Consider the following 21,932-nt stretch of genomic DNA (forward strand, 5'->3'; position numbering starts at 1 on the left):
ATAACATGAGACTTGGGGGTGCGCTGATGACAGAAGGCATGAGTCACATTTCAGTGGTGTCGGTGGAGTCTATCAGTAGGACGGGTTTCACTAGACATGGCCTGCACCTCAACAGGTATGGGAAGGGGAGGTTGGCAAAACTTATAGGTGACAGCATAGGTGGGGGTGGTGGGATCACTCATGGGAAAATTCCGGTAGTTGTGGGTGTTAGAGCTGTACCTTTTTTAGATTGAAGTCAGCTGATAGGTATTCCTGCTTAAGGGAAGTCTCTCTAACAAAGAAACCACTTTCCACAAAGCTTGGGTATCCGATTAATGAGGGAATTAGTATATTTCATCAAAATATACAAGGTATTAGAGATAAAGTTAGTGAACTGCTTATAGATGTTGACTCTGAAATTATTGGTATATCTGAACACTTCTTAAATAAGGAGATAATTCAGAGGCTTCCTTTACCAGGATACAGGTTGGCTGGCAGCTTTTCTAGGAGCACTTTGCGGTGTGGGGGAGTAGCCATGTAGGTGAAAAACGGTATCCCATTTGAGTCAATTGATGTTTCAAAGTACTGCACTGAAAAGGTGTTTGAATGTTGTGCAGGTGTGGTTAAATTTAGTGGAGCTAAACCTCTTACCGTTGTTATTTATAGATCCCCAGACTCCGATTTCACAACATTTTTGCTAAAGCTAGAGGAGGTTCTTGGTTCACTTTATAGGAAATACAAAAAGTTAGTTATATGTGGTGACTTCAATATTAATTGTATAAGTGATTGTGCAAGGAAAAGGATGCTGGTAGACCTCCTTAATTCATATAATCTTATGCAAACCGTATTCTTTCCAACGAGAGTGCAAGGGAACAGTAGAACAACCATAGACAATATTTTTGTTCATTCGTCATTATTAGAAGGGCATTCTGTTAGCAAAAAGGTGAATGGCCTTTCAGATCATGATGCACAAATTTTAAGTCTAAAAGATTTTTGTGCTGCAACACATGTTAAATATAGTTACCAACTTTTTAGGAAAGCTGATCCAGTTGCTGTACAGACTTTTGTAAACCTTATCAAGGAACAAGAGTGGCAAGATGTTTATAGTGCTGATACAGTAGACGATAAATATAATGCTTTCCTCAAGACTTTTCTCATGCTCTTTGAAAGTTGCTTTCCATTAGAACGTTCAAAACAGGGTACTAGCACAAACAGGCAGCCTGGGTGGCTGACTAAAGGGATAAGAATATCTTGTAGAACAAAGTGGCAATTATATCAAAACGTTAGAAACAGTCAAAATCTAAATGCAGCAGCCCATTACAAACAGTATTGTAAGGTGCTTAAAAAAGTTATTAGGAAGGCAAAAAGTATGTGGTATGCAGATAGAATAGCTAAGTCTCAGGATAAAATTAAAACCATATGGTCAGTCGTAAAGGAAGTGGCTGGTCTGCAGAGACAGGTCGAGAATATAGAATCAGTGCGTAGTGGGGATGTCCGTGTTACTGATAAGTCGCATATATGTACAGTACTTAATAATCACTTTCTGAATATAGCAGGTGAACTAAATAGAAACCTAGTCCCAACAGGGAATCATATAGCGCTCTTAGAAAAAAGTGTTCTGAGACTGTTACCTGAAATGCTCCTCCATGATACTGACAAGAGGGAGATTGAGTTAATAATTAAATCACTAAAAACCAAGAACTCTCATGGATATGACGGGGTATCTAGCAGAATACTGAAGTATTGTTCCACGTATGTTAGCTCAGTACTTAGCCATATCTGTAACTTTTCCTTTAGGAGTGGTCGGTTTCCTGACCGATTAAAGTACTCGGTAGTGAAGCCACTTTATAAAAAGGGAGACAGGGATAATGTTGACAATTACAGACCTATTTCTATGCCATCTGTGTTTGCTAAAGTTATCGAGAGGGTTGTATATACAAGGTTACTGGAGCATTTAAATTCACATAATTTGCTGTCAAATGTACAGTTTGGTTTTAGAAATGGCTTAACAACTGAAAATGCTATAGTCTCTTTTCTCTGTGAGGTTTTGGATGGATTAAATAAAAGGTTGCGAACGTTAGGTGTTTTCTTTGATTTAACGAAGGCTTTTGACTGTGTTGACCACAAAATATTACTGCAGAAGTTGGATCATTATGGAGTAAGGGGAGTAGCTTACAATTGGTTCGCCTCCTACTTTAAGAACAGAAAGCAGAAGGTAATCCTCCGCAATATTGAGAGTGGTAATGATGTTCAGTCCCAATGGGGCACTGTTAAATGGGGCGTTCCCCAAGGGTCGGTGCTGGGGCCACTGCTGTTCCTTATTTATGTAAATGATATGCCTTCTAGTATTACAGGTGATTCAAAAATATTTCTGTTTGCTGATGACACCACCTTGGTAGTGAAGGATCTTGTGTGTAATATTGAAACATTATCAAATAATGTAGTTCATGATATAAGTTCGTGGCTTGTGGAAAATAATTTGATGCTAAATCACAGTAAGACTCAGTTTTTACAGTTTCTAACCCACAATTCAACAAGAACTGACATTTTAATCAGACAGAATGGGCATGTTACAAGCGAGACGGAACAGTTCAAGTTCCTTGGCGTACGGATAGATAGTAAGCTGTTGTGGAAAGCCCAAGTTCAGGATCTTGTTCAGAAACTAAATGCCGCTTTATTTACCATTAGAACAGTATCTGAAATAAGTGACATTTCAACACGAAAAGTAGTATACTTCGCATATTATGTCATATGGTATTATTTTTTGGGGTAATTCTTCTGATTCAAAAAGGGTATTTTTGGCTCAAAAACGGGCTGTTCGAGCTATGTATGGTGTAAGTTCGAAAACCTCTTGTCGACCCCTATTCAATAGTCTGGGAATTTTGACATTGCCCTCACAGTATGTATTTTCTTTAATGTCGTTTGTTGTTAGCAATATTAGCTTATTCCCAAGAGTTAGCAGCTTTCACTCAGTTAATACTAGGCAGAAATCAAATCTGCATGTGGAATGCACTTCCTTGACTCTTGTGCAGAAAGGAGTGCAGTATTCTGCTGCATCCATTTTCAATAAGCTACCACAAGAACTCAAAAATCTTAGCAGTAGCCCAAACACTTTTAAGTCTAAACTGAAGAGTTTCCTCATGGCTCACTCCTTCTATTCTGTCGAGGAGCTCCTGGAAGAGATAAAAAATTAAGCAAATTCCAGTGTTACATTCTTGATTTTCTTTATTTAAACTAACGACTTGTCGCCTGAATATGTTTCTTATATTTCATTTTATCTGTTTCTACAATCGTGTTATAATTTCATGTATTGACTCGTTCCATGACCATGGAGACTTCTCCCAAATGTGGTCCCACGGAACAATAAATAAATAAATAAATAAAATAAATAAAAAGATGTCTTGACCTGAAGAGGAACAGGTGGAATGAATAGTAGAGAAGATGTTAATTTAATAAAGGAATTATAATGCCTTGACCTTAGGTCTAGGTCTTGGAGATAATGTGATAAACATGAACCATGTAAGGGGACTGTAGTTTTGGATGGTAGAGAAGGATTTCTCGAAGTAGCCTATAAATAAGTTGATGAATGGGTTGATGATTACAGGTGTGATGTGAGAGCCAATCACTGTGCTGCAGATTTTTTTGTACATGTGCATTTCTTTATATATCTTCCCCTTAAAGGAGAAGTAGTTGAGAGTGTATCTATAGTCATCTGTATACAGCATGAGGTAGTATGTTTGGAGAGAGACAGTGTTTGATGTCTTCAGATAGGTTCATTTTAATAGGTTAGGTGAGAAAATGAAATGAGTACACAAAGTCTGTGGGATCCATACCAAACAGCACTCTCAGATGATATTGAACATGTACAAAGAAGGGCAGCACATAATGTTACAGGTTCCTTTGACCCATGAGAGAGTGTTACAAAGAGACTGAAGGGCCTGAAATGGCAGACATTTGCTGAGATCAACAAACTATCTTACAAATTTTGAGACTCAGTCTTAAGTGGACAGTCTATGAACATAATGTAATCCCTTATGTATCACTCCTGTAAAGACCACAAGGACAAGATTACAATGTGCACAGGGGCATTTAAGCAATCATTCTTCCCACACTCCCTGTATGAATGAAACAAGAAAAAGTTCTAATAAATGGTACAATAGGAAGTACTCTCTACCGTGCACTCCACAGCGATTTGCAGAGTATAGATGTGGATATAGATATCTTTCACATATGGTGAAGAATGTGCAAGTATTATTATTTTCAGTTATAAAGACAAATAGGTGATTGGAATGTAATATTCATTTTACAATACACTATACAATCATACATTATTATAAAATTACTTTAAGAAATAGTACTGTGTTTAAAGAAGGTACTGTTTCAAATATTTTTAAAATTACTTTAAGAAATAGTACTGTGTTTAAAGAAGGTACTGTTTCAAATATTTTTAAAATTACTTTAAGAAATAGTACTGTGTTTCAAGAAGGTACTGTTTCAAATATTTTTAAAATGTAGTTAGGCCACTAATACTGGATTTGAAATTGTCTGGAAGAGCATTAAAAAGCAAGACTCTATGTGCAAATTATGCTTATTTCTTATATTATGCTTGTGATATCTTTTTTCTTCATTCTGTCCAATCAAAAATTCTCAACAAAAAATGACATAAGAGAAAGAATGTAATGCAATATTATGGTGAAGATTCCTAGTTGTTTGAGTAAGTTTACAATTCCTTTATGTATGTGTCTGACTTGGTAGTTAAACAAAATTGGCAATCTTATGACAAACAATTTGTTTAAAGAAGCAATATTTGAAGGGTTTACCATTTCTCCTGTAATGAGGTTTCCAATACTACATGTCAGTAGTACAGGTGATGTCCCATCTTCTTGGCATTTATGAGGGAGACGTACCAATGACACTTCTGGTGGTAGTGAAACATAGACATTTGTCACAAAAGCAGGTTCCATTGTATTGGTTACAGAAATGTCAACTGACACATTATAAGCAGCAGCTGTTCCCAAGGTAATTGGATCTCTGTGGAGAAACAAAATAAACATAAGAAAAATAAAAATGTGGTCTGTGAAGTCCAAAAGCTCCAATGTTTGAATAAAACATTTATCACTGACAATGAAGCAACAGAAACTTTAGCTTCCTTAATGACTTTTATTGCTTATACATTTGTGTGAATGAGGATCCAAGAAAAGGAAACCTATGTTGTAAGTAATGATATTTGAACACAGAAAGCAGCCTGAAGTGAATAGAAGAACAATTGCAGTTTTTTGCACACAGTGAGTACTGTAATATACCTGACAGTATTTGGAGTAATTGAATGTCATCTGAGTCTTAAAGTTGAGACACAATTTCATAATGAAGATTGCAAAACAGGATAATTTGGAATATTGTGTATATTATAATGTAACAGCTCTAGATTCTTGTATGGGACCTTTCGATAAATTTTTAATGAAGAACACAAAAGTCATAATTTTTCTTATGAAGGTGTACATTTATGTTCATATTTCAGTCCTAACTTATATTAATCATTTTTTTCACAAGATTTGAATCATTACTGTAAGCACCTGAATCTAAGCTGCAATTTTTTCCAATTTTCGGGCTCCAAAAAACTGCCTGTGGCTTGCAATCAAGTGAAAAACAGAAGTTCTGAGAAATGGTGCTAGGAACCATCACAACTAACTTTTGCTGCCAAATATAAGCATTGCTACACAATCATGCTTTGCAGGCACAAAGATAGATTTCAGTGTTAGTAAAAATACAAAATAAAAGGAAAAAGACAAATCTACAATTTCTTCTTTTTTCTTCTCTTTTGTTTTTTCTTTCTCAAATCTAAACTATTGTGTTTTAATACATCACCCAATGCAGAAAACAGAAATTCAGTATTGCTCATCTCCAAATGTAGCAGCCTTTCAAATATTCATAGCAACAAAAATAAATTTCTTTTCATAAATACCAACAGTGCATACAACTTTAGGATTCTTGCATGAGCTGGTAATCTGTGGCTCATTCTGGTTTCATGAATTGTTTCATCGAATTTTGTGAAGGCTGGTGTTAGTGAACTATAATGAAGCTCTTTCATTAAAGTGCCAAATTCAAGAAGGAATTTATTTCTTTTGCAGAAAAAGTTCTAATTGTGTTGCAGGTCTGCAACACAGGATTGGTGAGAGCAACGTCAATGATGGTAACTGCAAAGCGACAAATTCTTTGAATGTTCTATGAGCAGGAAAGTCTTTAGTGGGCCAAAATGTGGTCAATATTGTGCTCTTGAAGTAATTTTAAATGAGTTTCTTAAGGAACGGTGTCAGAAATGTCTGCCTGTGAATGCTGAATTTTAAAAATTGTGGCAAATGAAATTGCTTGAGTGCACAAAATCAAAAATTTTAAGGCTGGCCACAACTAAATTGGTCTTTTTGTGGAGTGCTGAAGTTTTTCACTTTTGAGGTGAACTTCAATGGTGCAGAAGCTGCTGAAAAATTATGAAAAATAGCTTATGGAATTTCAGCACTTCATAATCAGGCTGCACACTGAAAACCAATACCTTCTTGGCTAGATAGGGAATGTGGCCAAATTTGCTTGCACAGCAGATGGGCACAAAATACCCCCATTCATAGTTTTCAAGCAAAAGACTTAAGTGAAATCAGAAGTGTTTCCAAAAACTGTGATTGTACAAGTAAATTAAAGTGAGTGTTTTTTGGAGAACATAATGATGGAATGGAATAGACTTGTATGGAATCACTGTTCTGGCATAATGTTTCATTTACACAGTGTGCTGGTGTCAGATGTGTACACAGGTCATAAAACACCTGCAGTAATACAGAAATTATTAGAAAGCTAAATGGACTTGGCAGTAATTCCAGGTGGGATGACATCAATTCTGTAACCATTCAACAACTGTTTGAATAAACCATTTAAGGAAAAGCTTAAATGCATGTACATGGATTGGCTTTTGGAAAATGACATACAACTGACACCAACAGGACGTGTAAAATGTCGAACTGATGATGCATGGAAGTGTGTCCCAAATCAGACTACAACAGGCATTTAAAAAAAGTTCAATATCGAATGCACTAGATGGTACAGAGGATGATGCTCTACACAAATAACTGAGCAACGAGGAATTGAGTGATAGCAGGGCAGCAAATGATACTGATTCAGAATTGTCTGATTGGTATTTTAAACATTTCATAAAATTTATATTATAAATTTAATAAAATTCTGTTTTATATTTTTGCTTTACATTTCTAAGTTATTTTCATTCTTATTTTGTAATTGTTGCTACTCATAAATTTAAAGTTTTCACTAAAAATAAACTACATAAAGCTGATTGGCATGTCTGTGTTTAAGATTTATGTTAATATGGCCAACCCTACATCTTGAATTTGGAAATTGAGAGGTGTAGTTACTTCTGAATATATGAGACTGACATATTTTGAACATTCGAGTCTCACATTTCTTATCGACTGCTGGTATGTGGGCACTCTTCACATGTAAGTGACACATTGAAGAAACAAAAAATAGGCATAAGAGAAATGTCTAGGGCTGGACGATGAGATCACTGTTGACCTTTGTTTATAAAACTTAAGATACTCTCAGTTGTAAACCTGTCTATACCAGTATATGTCTTGTCACTATACATTAAACAAAGTGTAAAAGAATTTCAAACAAGAGGAAATATTGACTTGCACAACACTAGGGGAAAATTTAAATGATTGTTCCAAAATTGCACCCTCAGCATGTCCATATCTCGGAAATTATTTGAAAAAAACTTGTATAGCTGGTTGACTGAAAATCCATTTTATAATATAAAGTAGCATTTTGATGTACTGGTAGTGAACATATGTCAAAATCCAAAATGTATGACTAGACATCTGTAATTGAGTATTTAAATGAGTATTTGAATACTATGTGTAAGAGATGAAGCAATTCCAGTGTATATATCATCCATGGTGAATAAAAACTTACGTAATATTATGAAGAAATGCAGTCAAATGAAGATCAGTGATGCAGTTCTCAACATTTTTACAGCCATTTGCAGTGTGCACAGTTGTGAGTAACTTCCGTGAAGCATCTGGATCAATTGTAGGACATGTCTTGCAGAAAGAGTCATCTGTAAGAATGCAAATTTTTGGTGCTACAACGTTTTACCAGCATCTAAATTAACTCTACACTCTGTTATGTTACCTAAGTGCAAAAAAAACAAATATGCACATTGTAAATGGTGACTTCAGAATGTTCCAGTGATGTCACTAAACATATTCAAATTACATTACATAGAATTTTTTCCAGTGTGTGACTACACTTTGAACACAAAAGTTACTAATGATGGCTGTTAATGAAATGAAAGGAAAGAAAAAAAAATGTTTTAATTTGCCCTAACTGAAACAGCTGTTATGGCACCAAAGAAAAGAAACATCAGTGAACCATTGTCTCTGAAGTCCTAGATTGTGAGAGCTTCTTCTCTGGATGTATGGTCACAGAAATAAAAGAAAAACATATTTCAAAAAATTGTAGGAGTGAAGATTCATAAGGTAGCAATAGATGTAAGAATTAACAATGAAATATAACAGCAAAGATACTAGACTACTAGTAATAATCTCTGCGTTACAAATTGATTGGGGAGAGAAGAGAGGATGAAGAAACCATACACTATGAGTGTCATAGAAGCTGTGTTACATGAAGGGGAAATTGCTGTTTGTTCTTATTGTGTAAGCAAAAATAAAATGCGATCAACTTTTTGTGTTTCATATGAGGCATCCATAATGCTCAAAAGTGGTGATGTAATTGATGAATGCACAAATGTCTTCACTAACTAGAATTGAAATGGCTCTATAAACTGACAGATCCACATAATTTTATAAACATATCTAAAAACACAGATGGTGTGACTTACCGAACGAAAGTGTTGGCAGGTCAATAGACACACAAACAAACACAAACATACACACGAAATTCAAGCTTTCGCAACAAACTGTTGCCTCATCAGGAAAGAGGGAAGGAGAGGGAAAGACGAAAGGATGTGGGTTTTAAGGGAGAGGGTAAGGAGTCATTCCAATCCCGGGAGCGGAAAGACTTACCTTAGGGGGAAAAAAGGAGGAAAAAAGGACAGGTATACAGTCGCACACACACACACACATCCATCCGCACATACACAGACACAAGCAGACATGTCTGCTTGTATCTCTGTATGTGCGGATGGATATGTGTGTGTGTGTGTGTGTGCGAGTGTATAACCACTTTTCATCATGTACAACATGTCAAAAGTTTTATCAGATACATCTTTCGGGTTGACAGAAGCATCCGATCCAACGCGTCGGCTTTGACCCGTGACGTAAGGGTGTTGTCGTGTGTGACGCCATGACGGCGCGGAGTTTGGTTTGAGTGTGGCTGTCTCCAGTTCTGTTTTATCTTATTTTATTTACTTTTCTGATCTGTTCATTCTATCTCGTGAGATTTTTTTTTTAAATTTAAAAACACTTATTACTTATTTTAATTATCTGTTTCCTCGAATTTCTGTTTTAGTTTATTATATTTATCTTTCTGATCTGTTCATTCTATCCCGTGAGATTTTTTTTTTTAAAAAAAGACAAAAAACACTAATCAGCTACTGAAGCATCTTTATCTTCTATGGGTTGCAGAGGTTACGACCCCTGGGGAGGTGGGTAGGCATTCATGCATGGCTGTCTTCACTTACACGTTGTAGCTACGCAAGGCATCTAAATTTGTTTATATTTAGTTTGCCCCCACCCAAAACACCCCATTCCCCGCACTTGTCCCGTTAGTGTCATTAGGCTTCTTGTGGAAAGTGTGTGTGTTTGTTTTTGTTTCCGCCATATTTGTGACGTCATGGGTCAAAGCAGACGGGTGGGATCGGACGCTTCCATATTTCCCATCTTTCAATGTTTTATTAAGATAGTTGCTAGCAATTTCACAGTTTTCCTCAAAGTGGCTTCTATATTCTGAAAATGATGTCTGAATTTAAAATTGTAGATTTTACATTGCAGTAAGATACACAAACAATTCTTTCACTATCTTTCATGTAGTAAGACTTTGCATTGCAGTAAGATACACAAACAATTATTTAACTATCCTTCCTGTAGTAAGACAATCTATCTTACAGATATGATTTTAATTTGCCCTTAAAATAATTTTTATTACTTGTTAGACCCTTCAGAATAGGTCAATAATTGTTGTTATTGCATACCTAATCCTTCTCTGATGGATTCTATGGCTGAATGATGGACAATATAAGCCACGTTTCTTTCTAACATTACTTTATGGAAGTGTTGTTGTTCTTAAACTGTGAATGTGGTTGTGAAATTATAGAATGAAAGAACTGTACAGTGAAGATGTTGGTCAATATGCCAGTCATCAAAATAGGTCCAGAGGTGGACTCCCCAACTTGTCATTTTAATACATGAGAAAATCTGCAGTTGGATGACACTTATCATTTGTGATGTCCATCCACTAGAGGCACAGTGGACCACAATACATGATAAAAAAAACTTCAGAATGGAATAACAAATCAGGGTTTACAGTGACTTCCCAATTGTGAATCAGGTTCAGCATAACTTACACTATTTTGTTCATATTTTCATTGTTATTGGCTGAGAGAATGAGTAAGCACTTTACTTTTCATTTTGAAGTTTATCTTAGTAGACTCTAGTAGGAGCCTCAACATTATATTGAATCATAGTGTGCTTTGACACAGCCATCAACCAAGAAATATTTATAGGCTATTGATGATGACTAGTCCATTGAAACCAGTATAGCCACCAAACAATGGTCATGTTAATGTTAAGAAACTAAATGAAACAATTACAGTGGGGATACACAAACATTATTTAATTACTTACTGTAATCCAGTATGGCCCTTCGTTTTCTTTCTTTGTCCAGATCAAACTCCATTGTTATGTCAATTGGTTTGTAGAATTCCTCAACATGAGTCTGTAATGAATGAAGTAACTGACTGTCAGTGCTCTGGATTGTATTTAACAGAAATAACTTTTTGTGGTAAAAACTGAGTAGAAGTTTAAATATGACCAGTGGATTCAATAAGTGCTGCATTTTCTTTTTTTTAAAGCTATTGTGTACATAGGAATGGAATATAACTCAAATTTACCGTTATTGAAATGGTGAAAGGCTTGCATGTTGCTTTGTCTGGATAGACTTCAGCTGAGAATGTCACGCTAGTGTCCATGCCAGACTCGTCTGTTAGAAACTTTGCTCTTCCTTCACTGGAGGTGACATGGAGCTTCACTCGCACTCCTAGAAATTGATATAAATTTTTATTAACCTAATATGTTGATAGTGCACAAAAAAGTGAAACAACTTAGAAAATTTTACAGATGAGTGTTATATATTTTGCCACAAATATTTTTATACTATAAAGAGATATGCATCGGAGATCTGAACAGTGAAAGAAGAGAGGAGAGTAGAATCTACGCCAGTGAAATTAAATTCCTAAGAAGCATGTTAGGGAAAATAAGGAGGGGCAGAGTGAGAAATGAAGATGTTAGGAATAAAATTGGAGTAGAAAAATATAATGAAAGAATTGAAAAGAACAGGTTAAAATAGGTTGTACATGTCAAGAGAATAGGAGATGGAAGAGTACCAAAATGTATGATGGAGGTCAAGTTTGAGAGCAAGGGGGAACTTAGAGCAAGATGGACCAACTCAGTAAACACAAGTTTAAGGAGAAGGAATCTGGACTGGAACAAAATAGCTGAAGAAGGAGTATGGTGGAAAGACTTAGGAAAGTGGAGAAGTACCACAAATGCCCCAACTTGGCCTGATGCTGGATAAAGAGAAATGATGATGACAGTGACCAGTAAAGAGAAGTGTTACAGATTTTCCTACAAAACTGGTCAAGATAGACTGAAAATTACTTTCTGGCTAGAGATCTGCATCTGGTTTTAATCCAGAAAAATGTTACACCCTTGTTGATCATATGGGAGCATCTGCCTGCAACATATAAAGTTGGCAGTGTTCCAAGATATGCTTAATAAATCTCAAGTGTTCCTGCTTGGAAAGATAGCTTGAAGTGAAAGATAGCTTGAAGCTCTTCTGGCATTTAGGGAGGTATTTTTCTATGTAGCTCTTCCCAACAACTGTTTTCTGACAGCTCAATTTTACTCATATTAACATTTTTTTTTTTTTTTTTTTTTTTTTGCAAAGGAATCCGCCATATTTCTGTCCTTGGAAAACTGAATTTTATTATTCTAACACTTGCACTTTCATCGTTATTGAAAAGTCATATTTTTTCTTACGTAAAATTGCTGTAACATAGTGAGACATTTCACTCGGAAATTTTTATTTTAGATATTCTATACGCCATTAAGCATGGGATGCTCTTAGGTCAAGGTCTGTGGTACCTATAAAAAGCAAAGAATTTATCAATGTGATGTTCTCCTACACACTGAATGATTTGAACAATGTGCAGACAGGCACAAAGCACTGCTGGTATGATATACTCCACTCTTCCTTTATTAATTTGTACACTTCAGCAAAATTCTCTTCAGTGACCAATGAGAAAATTTAGCATTAGTGGAGAGCAAACTTGAAACTGGAGTTAACTTCCTGGAATGTATGAACTATATGAATATGGTAGAAGTGGGTAAGATTCCTAAGTATTTGAGGCACTTTCTTGAATCACTGAACCATCTGATGAGTGGATATAACAACATTTAGTGAGAAGAGTTCAACCAGTTGTCTAGAATGTACAAAGGGATAATTGTAAAATATACACAGAATGGCTTATGAAATGTCCAGCTTGATCTCACACTGTACTGACTTGCTGTTAACCCTCAAGGTTCTCCTTTGTTAATATTATTTCTTTTACTTCTATTTTTATTTACATTGATGAGAAATCCAGGACTGAATATGGCATGTACATGAGGGGAGATCATTATTTCCTAAATAGAAAATCCACTGATAAGTGGGTGACAACTTGGATAGCTTGTTTCTTGATTCATTCCAGTGTACAAACAGAATAAGAGCAAAAGAAAAGAATAGTTACTTACGAGCCATCGGTGGTGGATACTGTGCACGGTAGCCTATACAGGCTGATATATTGAAGCTTGTATCATTGATAGAGATAACTTTGGGTGCAAGTATTTGTGGCAGCAATGTTATTACTGGGTATGACCGTAGAACAATAGTATGCCCAGATCCATAAGCACCTATGGCCACATCTGTAAAGTCAACGAAAAACAACTATAAATGACTCGGTGTTGTGTTAACACTTAACACTTAGGTTAACCCCAAGTAATTCTGTTGCTGCAAAGATCTATTATGTGCATAATAGAAAATGGTATATAAAAAGAATTCATTATTGCATTATTCTCGCTACTAGTATAGTTACTGTTGTTCTATTATACTCCTATTTGATAGGCAAGCAACCTTGATTTACAGTGCCAAATCTTGAAAGTTACTTGTTACTTTTATTTTCAAATTAGTGTAACTTTTTTCCAGTAACATTTTATTTCAGTTTGTTAAGTGTGATTAGCATTCCAAATGCTTGACTTCAGCCACCCACCTGAGTATAAGATTGTTTATGACACTTAACAAAACAGTCACTCCTGTGAATGCACTGCTGGTGTAAAAAATGTGATGTTGCGCTCTTGTTTGCAGTTTACTCAAAAGACGAGGGTCTCTTAAGATGGCTGAACAAACTAGTTTACAAATTGGATGAAAGAAAGGACAGATATATGCAATAGAACCATGTATTGTGTAGTATAGTGTTGTGCAAAGAAACCGTTTACTTTATGAGTGTCCTGCTAATTTTTCTTTCATCGACCATGAATCAACATATTACATTCAGGAATAACAACATTTCCTGTAAGGTGAAAATTTTCTGAATTCCATTATGCCAATTGCTTACCTAGTGATGCAATTATATACTTTTAAACGAATCCTCAAAATTGCTATAAATTTGTTTTATATGTAGCTCATGCGACAGTGGCTCTACTAACAATAAAATGTGTCTGTGTTCAAACAGTGCTGTAGAAACTGAGAGTGTTTTCGTTAATTTTATTTCCCTAAGCTTCACAGAAAATGCCCATTTATAGAGTAACCATTTCTAATATTGAGGCCTTAATAGAATGTTAACAGTTATTCTTTTACATGTTATTTCTACTAGCTAACTTTGTTAGATACACTTGTATAGAAGAGAGAAGTCTTACCATTGTAGTGGTTGTTATCGACATCAAAACCCCTAGAGATGCTAATCCCAAAACCCATCAACAAAGGACTGAGTTCAGAGGCAGCTATGCGCTGTGAATAAGGCATTCTCAGTCCTGTCTTGCTTGTACCACTACCCATATACACATAGACAGCACCACGACCTTCATCTTCATATGGTGCTCCAACAGCAATGTCTGAAATCCATATTTCAGTAAACTGCTAATATACTGTTGAATAAATTAAATAAACTTAAAATTACTCTAGATTAATGCATCTAGAGGAAAAGGCAACAAATAAAAGTGAGAAGAGGGAAAAATGAAAATGGTCAAATGTGAAATTCATTCAGATAAAAATAGGAAAACAAATCCTCTCTTCATATTATACAAACTGTGACAGTTAATTAACAGTCATGTTAAAAAGAAAGCAAGATAAGATAAGTTTTTTTTATTCCATAGATTCATAGTGAAAAGATCTTCAACTATGTGATGATATGATATTTCTTGGCTAGTATAGCACAGAATCATCAAATAGAAAAATCATTTTACAGCACTTACTTACATTGAATGTATTACTGCAGTGAATTTGTTCAAGACACAGATTGTTTGCAATACTTGCATTATTTGATGTTACACAAAAATATGTGCATTTGTGAATGGGATAGAAGTAGTTGGCCAGCAATAAATACTTTAGTCTCTTCTTCTTTTGAACTTCATTATTAGTTAACCTTTTATGGCTACTGTCAAGTTATTAAAAATGTGATTCTTGAATAATGGATACTTTTCTGAACCAAAGTAAGTGACTAAATCCTTATTAAATATATTTTTATTTTCAGTAGCGATTCCATGAAATTAGTAATAAATTATGCAGTGTGAAAAAAATTTTTAAGAGTTGGATGGGCTGGGCACAAGGAAAGTGTAGTTCACTGGAAAAAGTAGCCATGTATGTGTATGTTTGTGTTTTTGTGAATTAGCTCTAAGGAAAACATTATCTGAAAAAATTTCAACAAATCTAATCTCGATTAGGTGTCTGTTGACTCCTCATTCCTTAACTAGACAGTGAATGGTAACTTTACTCCTTCAGTCATTTATATGCTATCAAGGACTTTCCAGTAACATATTAATCTTTTTAAATGTTGAGATATGACAATCACTAATGACCCATGTGAAGAGAATTTCTAGGATGGAAAACTTGGCAGGTTGAGTAAGCATGAGTGTCAAAAAAAGCACTTTCAGGGAAGGGAGGAGTTTCCTCTTGATAAAGTGCAAAAGCAATGGACAATTTGACTCAAAAGATGGGGGAAATAGTGAAAAGTGCGTAGTATCAAGTCAAAACCCAAAGAAAAAATGAAATTTAGATTGAAATGGAAAATAGAGGAAAATAATTAATAAATTAAGGATGATGTTGTGGGAGGGACAGAAGAGAAAAAGTGGAAAAGGATATAGAAGTAATGTTGATTCAGATGATGGAACTTTGGGAGAGCTGCCCCAGAATCCTACAATCTACCAATGTGAAACCTATGTATACTCCCCTTTTCCTCTTTTGTTTTCTTCTCACTCCTCTATTCTTTCCTTTTATTCATGCTTCCACAACTCTTATCACAATTATCTTCTGTTGTTTTCACCAGTTTTTTGCCTTATTGTGATAGTCAACACACTGTCTGATGCCTCCCATGAAGAATAACTAAAGATACTAAATATAATATAATGTAATATAAATAATATAAAATAATGAATGTAAAAAATTCACAGTAAGTGAATCAATACTACAGCTGTTGTTTTCTTATTCTCTCTAACTGCTACATTTATCTGTGGAAAATAATTTGTTTACCTGGAAATCCATCCATGTTAATGTCACCAAGGTTTGATATTGCGGAACCAAATCGGGACCAAGGACTACCTGAACCAACTATTTTGTGACTTTCACCAATTTCTTTAAATCGTCTCTGTAAATCAGAATCACTGTGTAGTGAAAGCATTTCACCAATTGTACAAATGCTACAAATAAGTAAGAGACAATACAACACATTACTTTTTTCTAAGAAGATCTAAAAATGTGGTTTTCTCTAGATGCTGATTAAGTTGCATGACTAATTTTTATGAATTGTTTGTTGTAACTGACACTGAATTAAACAATTTTACTGTATGTGAAACATAATTAGAATTGCATCTTAACTTCAAAAGGAGTCCCTAAAAGCAGTATATTTTAATAAAAATAATTTTGTATAGATGTTTAAAAATATCATGAGGCATTCAATAAGTATAAGTAAGGTAACAATTTTTTTTCTTTCCCCAACCAATTTCAGTTGAAAAACTGCAGAATTTATTGTGGGACATCGTGGAATACTCTTGCTTCAGCTCCTATAGTTTCATGAAATTCCAATAGGTGGCAGCACTGTAAATAGCCTTTGAAATGATGTCTGCAAAGGTGATGCTTTTCAAGCAGAGAGCTGTCATTGCAGAATATCTCCAGAGACCTGGCAGTGAACAAAAGTGCGGTTAGTTGCTGGGTGAGGCGTCCATCATCATGACAATGAAGTCGCAAAATCCTGTCCGATCTCCTGTGCGCCAGCCTGCCACAGCTGTGACTCCTGCAATGTTGGAATGTGTGGTCACTCCTATTCGAGGTGACCAATGGATAACAATCAAAAACCTTGTTCTCAACTGGATGTCTCTGTTGGTAGTACTGACACACTCAACCACCAGTTGGGGTACTGTGAGGCTTGTGCCCACTGGGTTCCTCACCGCATAACAGAAGATCATGAAGAGCAATGAAGGAACATCTGTACAGAATTGCTTGCATATTGTGAGGCTGATTAACACCAATTTTTGTTGAACATCACCACAGGAAGTGAAACATGGGTTCATCACTTCAAATCAGAAACAAAATGGCAGTCCAGAGAGTGGTGACACGCCACTTCTCCTCTGAAGGAAAAGTTGAAAGCCGCACCCTCAGGCAGAAGAGTCATAGTGACAGTATCCTGGGACTCTGAAGGGGCTATTCTGTTTAATGTCCTCCCTGATGGTACAATGATCAACTCTGAAGCATGTTGTACTACCACCAGGAAATTGAAGAAATGACTTCAATGTGTTCACTGTGACAAAAATGCTAACAAACTTTTCCTTTTCCGTAACAGTGCAAGGCCTAACACAAGTATGTGCACCTGAGGGAAGCTCACAAAACTTCACTGAACTGTTCTTCCTCAATCACCCTACAGCCTGGATCTCATGCCTTCCAACTCCAGTCTGCTTGATCCAATGAAGGATGTACTCTACGGGAGCAGTACATGGAGGATGGGGAGGTTATTGATGCAGTAAGACATGGACTCTGACATCAATCAGTAGAGTGGTGCCACATGCACATAGAGGCCCTCTCAGTAAGGCGGCATAAGATCATTGCATTGAATGGAGATTATGCCGAAAAATAGCTTTTTATTGTCAAAAGAGTGGGGAATAATATGGTGTATTGGAATCCTGAATATAACCAGTCTTCTTTTAGAAAAAAATGTGTTGCATTACTTATTGAACATCCCTTCTAAAAACTACACTTTGTTGCTAACTTACTAGTTTTTATGTTCCTGTAGGATGTGAATACTCGAGGATTAAAGGAGACCACTCACAGAAAAGTGGAAACATTGAGTTGTGAATAGGCACACAGAAAAGAAAGAAAACTTGCTAGCTTTTAGAGTTATCCTTTCATGAGTTAGAGTTCAAAAACACAAACATACCCACAAACACACATACATATGCCTATTGTGTGTGTGTGTGTATTGCCTTTCTTACTTAAATCAGCTTTTATTTTCTTGCAACACTTCACACAGGTACTAAGATTTTTTTTTTTTTTCACCAACCTATAGCAACTTTTTCCCCTATCATCATCCTGTTGAATAGATATTTCAGCACTAATTATCATGAAGTCTACAAAATCTCATTGTCTAATGTTTCTTTTATCTCATCTGCTTTTTGGTAGGTCCACAGTACATGTTTTTGGGTCAAAATGCTGAATACATGACACCCAGTCAATGCAATATAAAGATAAAAAAGATGTTTTTCATGGAAAGGCTTTATTAAGGAGAATATGCAGTTTATTTTCCACATGATATTACAGAGGAAAGCCTTATGGTCCTTTTGGTGGAGCTTGTCCATTTCAACTTTTCTACTCCATAAAACGAGAAAGATGATTATTATATTTCATGGTAAAGTTACAGGTATAGTTTTTCTGCATAATATTCAGTAGCTCCCAATGACAATCCACCATCCTAAATTACAGATCCAGTTTACTGTCTATTCAGAACAAACCAAAAATTTCAGAACGGTTGCTGCATACATCCCTGAAATGATGGACTATAATTTGTAAACTACAGATATACGAGTGTTGAATGAAAAGTAATGCCTCCACCTTCATTAATTCGGTTTGGATGGGAATATTTTAATAAATCAAATGCAGAATAATCCTTAGAATGTGATCTTTAATTATCAATATTCACTTTTCCACATAATCACCAGCCATTTGGATACAATTCTGCCAATGATGAACAGGTTTACTGAAGCCATCATGGAAGAAGTCAACACACTGTTTCCACAACCACAGTCTCACAGTTCTCTCAACGTCTTCATCAGAAGTGTAATGACATTGTAATGGTGTACCCACATTTCATCTTCTGTCACAATTGAATGGAGAAAGATGTCACCTTCACTCTCACAACGCAAGAGGAGTTCCTGGCAAACTTCAAGTCTGTGCACTTTCATTTCAGAAGCCAGCATATGGGGTACCCATTGTGCATAGATCTTCCGATAGCCAATCAAAGCAATAATGTGACCTACACGTTCTTGTGAAATGCTGACTGTGCTTGCAATTTCTTTCTGAGTGATACAATGATCATGAATCAATCTGTCAACATTTTGCATGTGAAACTCAGTGGTGGCTGTCAGAGGACATCCAGCTCTTTGTTTGTCACACAGGTCAAATGTTCCCACCTCAGCATCTTTAAACTTACTTGCCCAATGACGCACAGTACTCCTATCAACAGGGTCTCCATAAACAGCTTTCATTCTCTGATGAATCGCCTTTGGGGGGACACCCTCTGCTGTCAAGAATTCAATGACTGCATGTTGCTTAAATTTCATTGACCGACCATCTGCGCAGGGTTCCATACTTTACACTGTAACAACACAATCATGTAATGCTAAGGCTTCCCGCCATCTGGAGCTGTACTGAAGAAGCTCCGGAACAGGACAGTACCTGCTGCATACCAATGCTGCCAACTATTGAAAAGTTAGGAAGGTGGAGACATTACTTTTCAGTCAACTCTCGTAATTCAGATTTTTGTGCCAAGAGGAATAGCAGTTTTGCTTACTCCTCACCTAAGTAGTTGATGTTGGTGACTCCAGTTTTACGAGGGAGTCTTACATCCAAAAGCACTTCTTTTTTTTTAAGGCCAACTGAAACAAGACTGGAGAATAGCTACCTCATGATACCAATTAATTCAGTACCAATCAACAATATTCCACTATACAATGCTTCTCATGTAGCTCTGAAGATACATTGTAAATCATGAAAGACTATATTACCTTACATGAACAAAAATGAATGTAATAACTTGAATTTTTGTAGTTAATGCTTCTGCAAGCATGTGATAAACTTCTTCAGGGTTACTCAATATGTAAACAAGAAAACACTGATCTCCCTTCATTTTTATCTTACCCTTCTCTCATTTATTTTTCTCCAGCAAGAAATACAATGGATTTCTCTAGCTCTTACCCCCACTTTAACTGATCATTGTGAATTGATCCACCTGTCAGGGATTCACCAAAGTGTGGAGTACTGTTACAATCATAGACTAAATTTCCTATTAATGGTATAATTTTCTTTTCTTGCCCTGAGATATCACATTGGCATTATCAAACTTATTTCTGACACCCTATACAGAAAGTCATAACTGAAAGTAAAAATTTTCTGTTTTTTCATGGTATGAGAATAGCAGCAAGCAGATATGCACTATCAGAAGCACAGATGCCCTGTAGGATACTGTAGTAGGAAGTAAGAGGCTTTGAAACTCCGTAAGTCACCTAGTGCCATGCTACAGCTCTTTATATGTGTAGGTCTACGTAACTGCTAGACTACTGAATACTGAAATCATTTAACATCATCCATTCTTGTAAGCTATTGATGCAAACATATACTCTTATAGAATCCAATTGAGGGTGCAAAGGTGCACCAACCAGAATGTCATCAAGACCATCTGATTGAGTTTGATAATGCTAACAGCAGCCATGTTACAGTTTTTTATATGTTTAGGTCCACATACCTGCTAGATTATTGAATACTGATATCATTTAACATCATCCATACCTGTAAGCTATTGATGTAAACATATACTCTTCCAGAATCCAGTGGAGGATGCAATGGTGCACCAACCAGAATGTCATCAAGACCATCTGAATTGAGATCGACAATGCTAATGGCAGCCCCAAAGTATTCTCCCATTACTTTTCCTTCATATTCACTGATTATAAAAAGTTCTGATTTTTGCCTCTCCTGGTCTATTTTAACTGAAAATATTAGAATCTGCAACACAGAAAGATGTAAACCTTAAACATTAAAAAATTCCGTTGTAAAATTATGTGGAAGTAATGAATGTAGAGAGATCCACTTCAGTTGTGCTAATTATTTATTCAAACCATGACCACTTTCAGGATTTTAAAATCCCATCTTCAAGTGTATGAAACTGTGACATACAAAGGAGAGGAGGGAAGAAGATGGGGGTTTAAATTCCAAAAACCAGTCATGGTTTGAATTAATTAGTACAACTCAAATGGATCTTTCTAAATTAATTATCATGCATCACAGTTGCAAATGTCCTACATACCAAATCATGTGTAAACTGAAGTAAGTTCTCTCTTATGAGGTAGTAAGTTCTCTCTTATGAGGAAAGAGGGGGTGGCCATAAACACAAAAGTGTAATGAGGTCTGAGGCCATGACTTCAGTGAGCACTGCACTGAACAGCTCTTTGAGTGCTGCACTTCAATGCTAGTCTTGAAAACACAGTCTATATGCCCCAGCAACAAAAGGTTTTAAAATTCGTTAAACAATCACCAATAAGAAAGAGCATAAGTAACTGGGAAGTAACTACACATTGAGATTCCAATATATACACATCGAAAAAAGTTTTGCTTCACCTCAGTTCTGAGATTTCTGGAACATGTACAGAAAATTGGAATAGAGATCAACATAAACATCATTTCTGACCTTTTTATTGCTCATGAAAACCTCACACTGCATGTTATACCACCATACAGCGAGACCTTCAGAGGTGGTGGTCCAGATTGCTGTACACACTGGTACCTCTAATACTCAGTAGCACATCCTCTTGCATAGATACAAGCCTTTATTCATCATGGCATACTATCCATAAGTTCATCAAGGCACTGTTGATCCAGATTGCCCCACTCCTCAATGACATTTCAGCGTAGACTCCTCAGAATGATTGGCGGGTCACATCATCCATAAACAGCCCTTTTCAATCTATCCCAGGCATGATCGACAGGGTTCATGTCTGTAGAACATACTAGCCACTCTATTCGAGCAATGTCGTTATCCTGAAGGAAGTCATTCACAAGATGTGCACAATGAGGGCGCGAATTTTCATCCACGAAGATGAGTGCCTCGCCAATATGCTGCTGATATGGTTGCACTACTGGTCAGAGGATAGCATTCACATATTGTACAGCCATTACAGTGCCTTCCATGACTACCAGCGGCATAT

The 21,932-nt window shown here is 36.1% G+C and overlaps 1 protein-coding gene across 2 annotated transcripts in view; it reads right to left on the bottom strand.

Moving 5' to 3' along the window:
* The window catches only part of LOC126483652 (integrin alpha-PS4-like), a 174,148-nt gene that overhangs the window by 49,248 nt on the left and 102,968 nt on the right, over positions 1-21,932 (bottom strand). For both annotated transcript variants that reach the window (XM_050106715.1, XM_050106714.1), the window contains exons 9-16: positions 20,518-20,733; positions 15,997-16,111; positions 14,169-14,363; positions 13,008-13,178; positions 11,108-11,253; positions 10,842-10,932; positions 7,951-8,095; positions 4,800-5,010 (exon numbers count right to left, since the gene is read on the bottom strand). In XM_050106715.1, the coding sequence (XP_049962672.1) occupies positions 4,800-5,010; positions 7,951-8,095; positions 10,842-10,932; positions 11,108-11,253; positions 13,008-13,178; positions 14,169-14,363; positions 15,997-16,111; positions 20,518-20,733 (1,290 nt within the window). The remainder of the gene's footprint in view (positions 1-4,799; positions 5,011-7,950; positions 8,096-10,841; positions 10,933-11,107; positions 11,254-13,007; positions 13,179-14,168; positions 14,364-15,996; positions 16,112-20,517; positions 20,734-21,932) is intronic.

The sequence above is a fragment of the Schistocerca serialis genome, chromosome 6 (genome assembly GCF_023864345.2).
Source record: "Schistocerca serialis cubense isolate TAMUIC-IGC-003099 chromosome 6, iqSchSeri2.2, whole genome shotgun sequence".
Classification (NCBI taxonomy): domain Eukaryota; kingdom Metazoa; phylum Arthropoda; class Insecta; order Orthoptera; family Acrididae; genus Schistocerca; species Schistocerca serialis.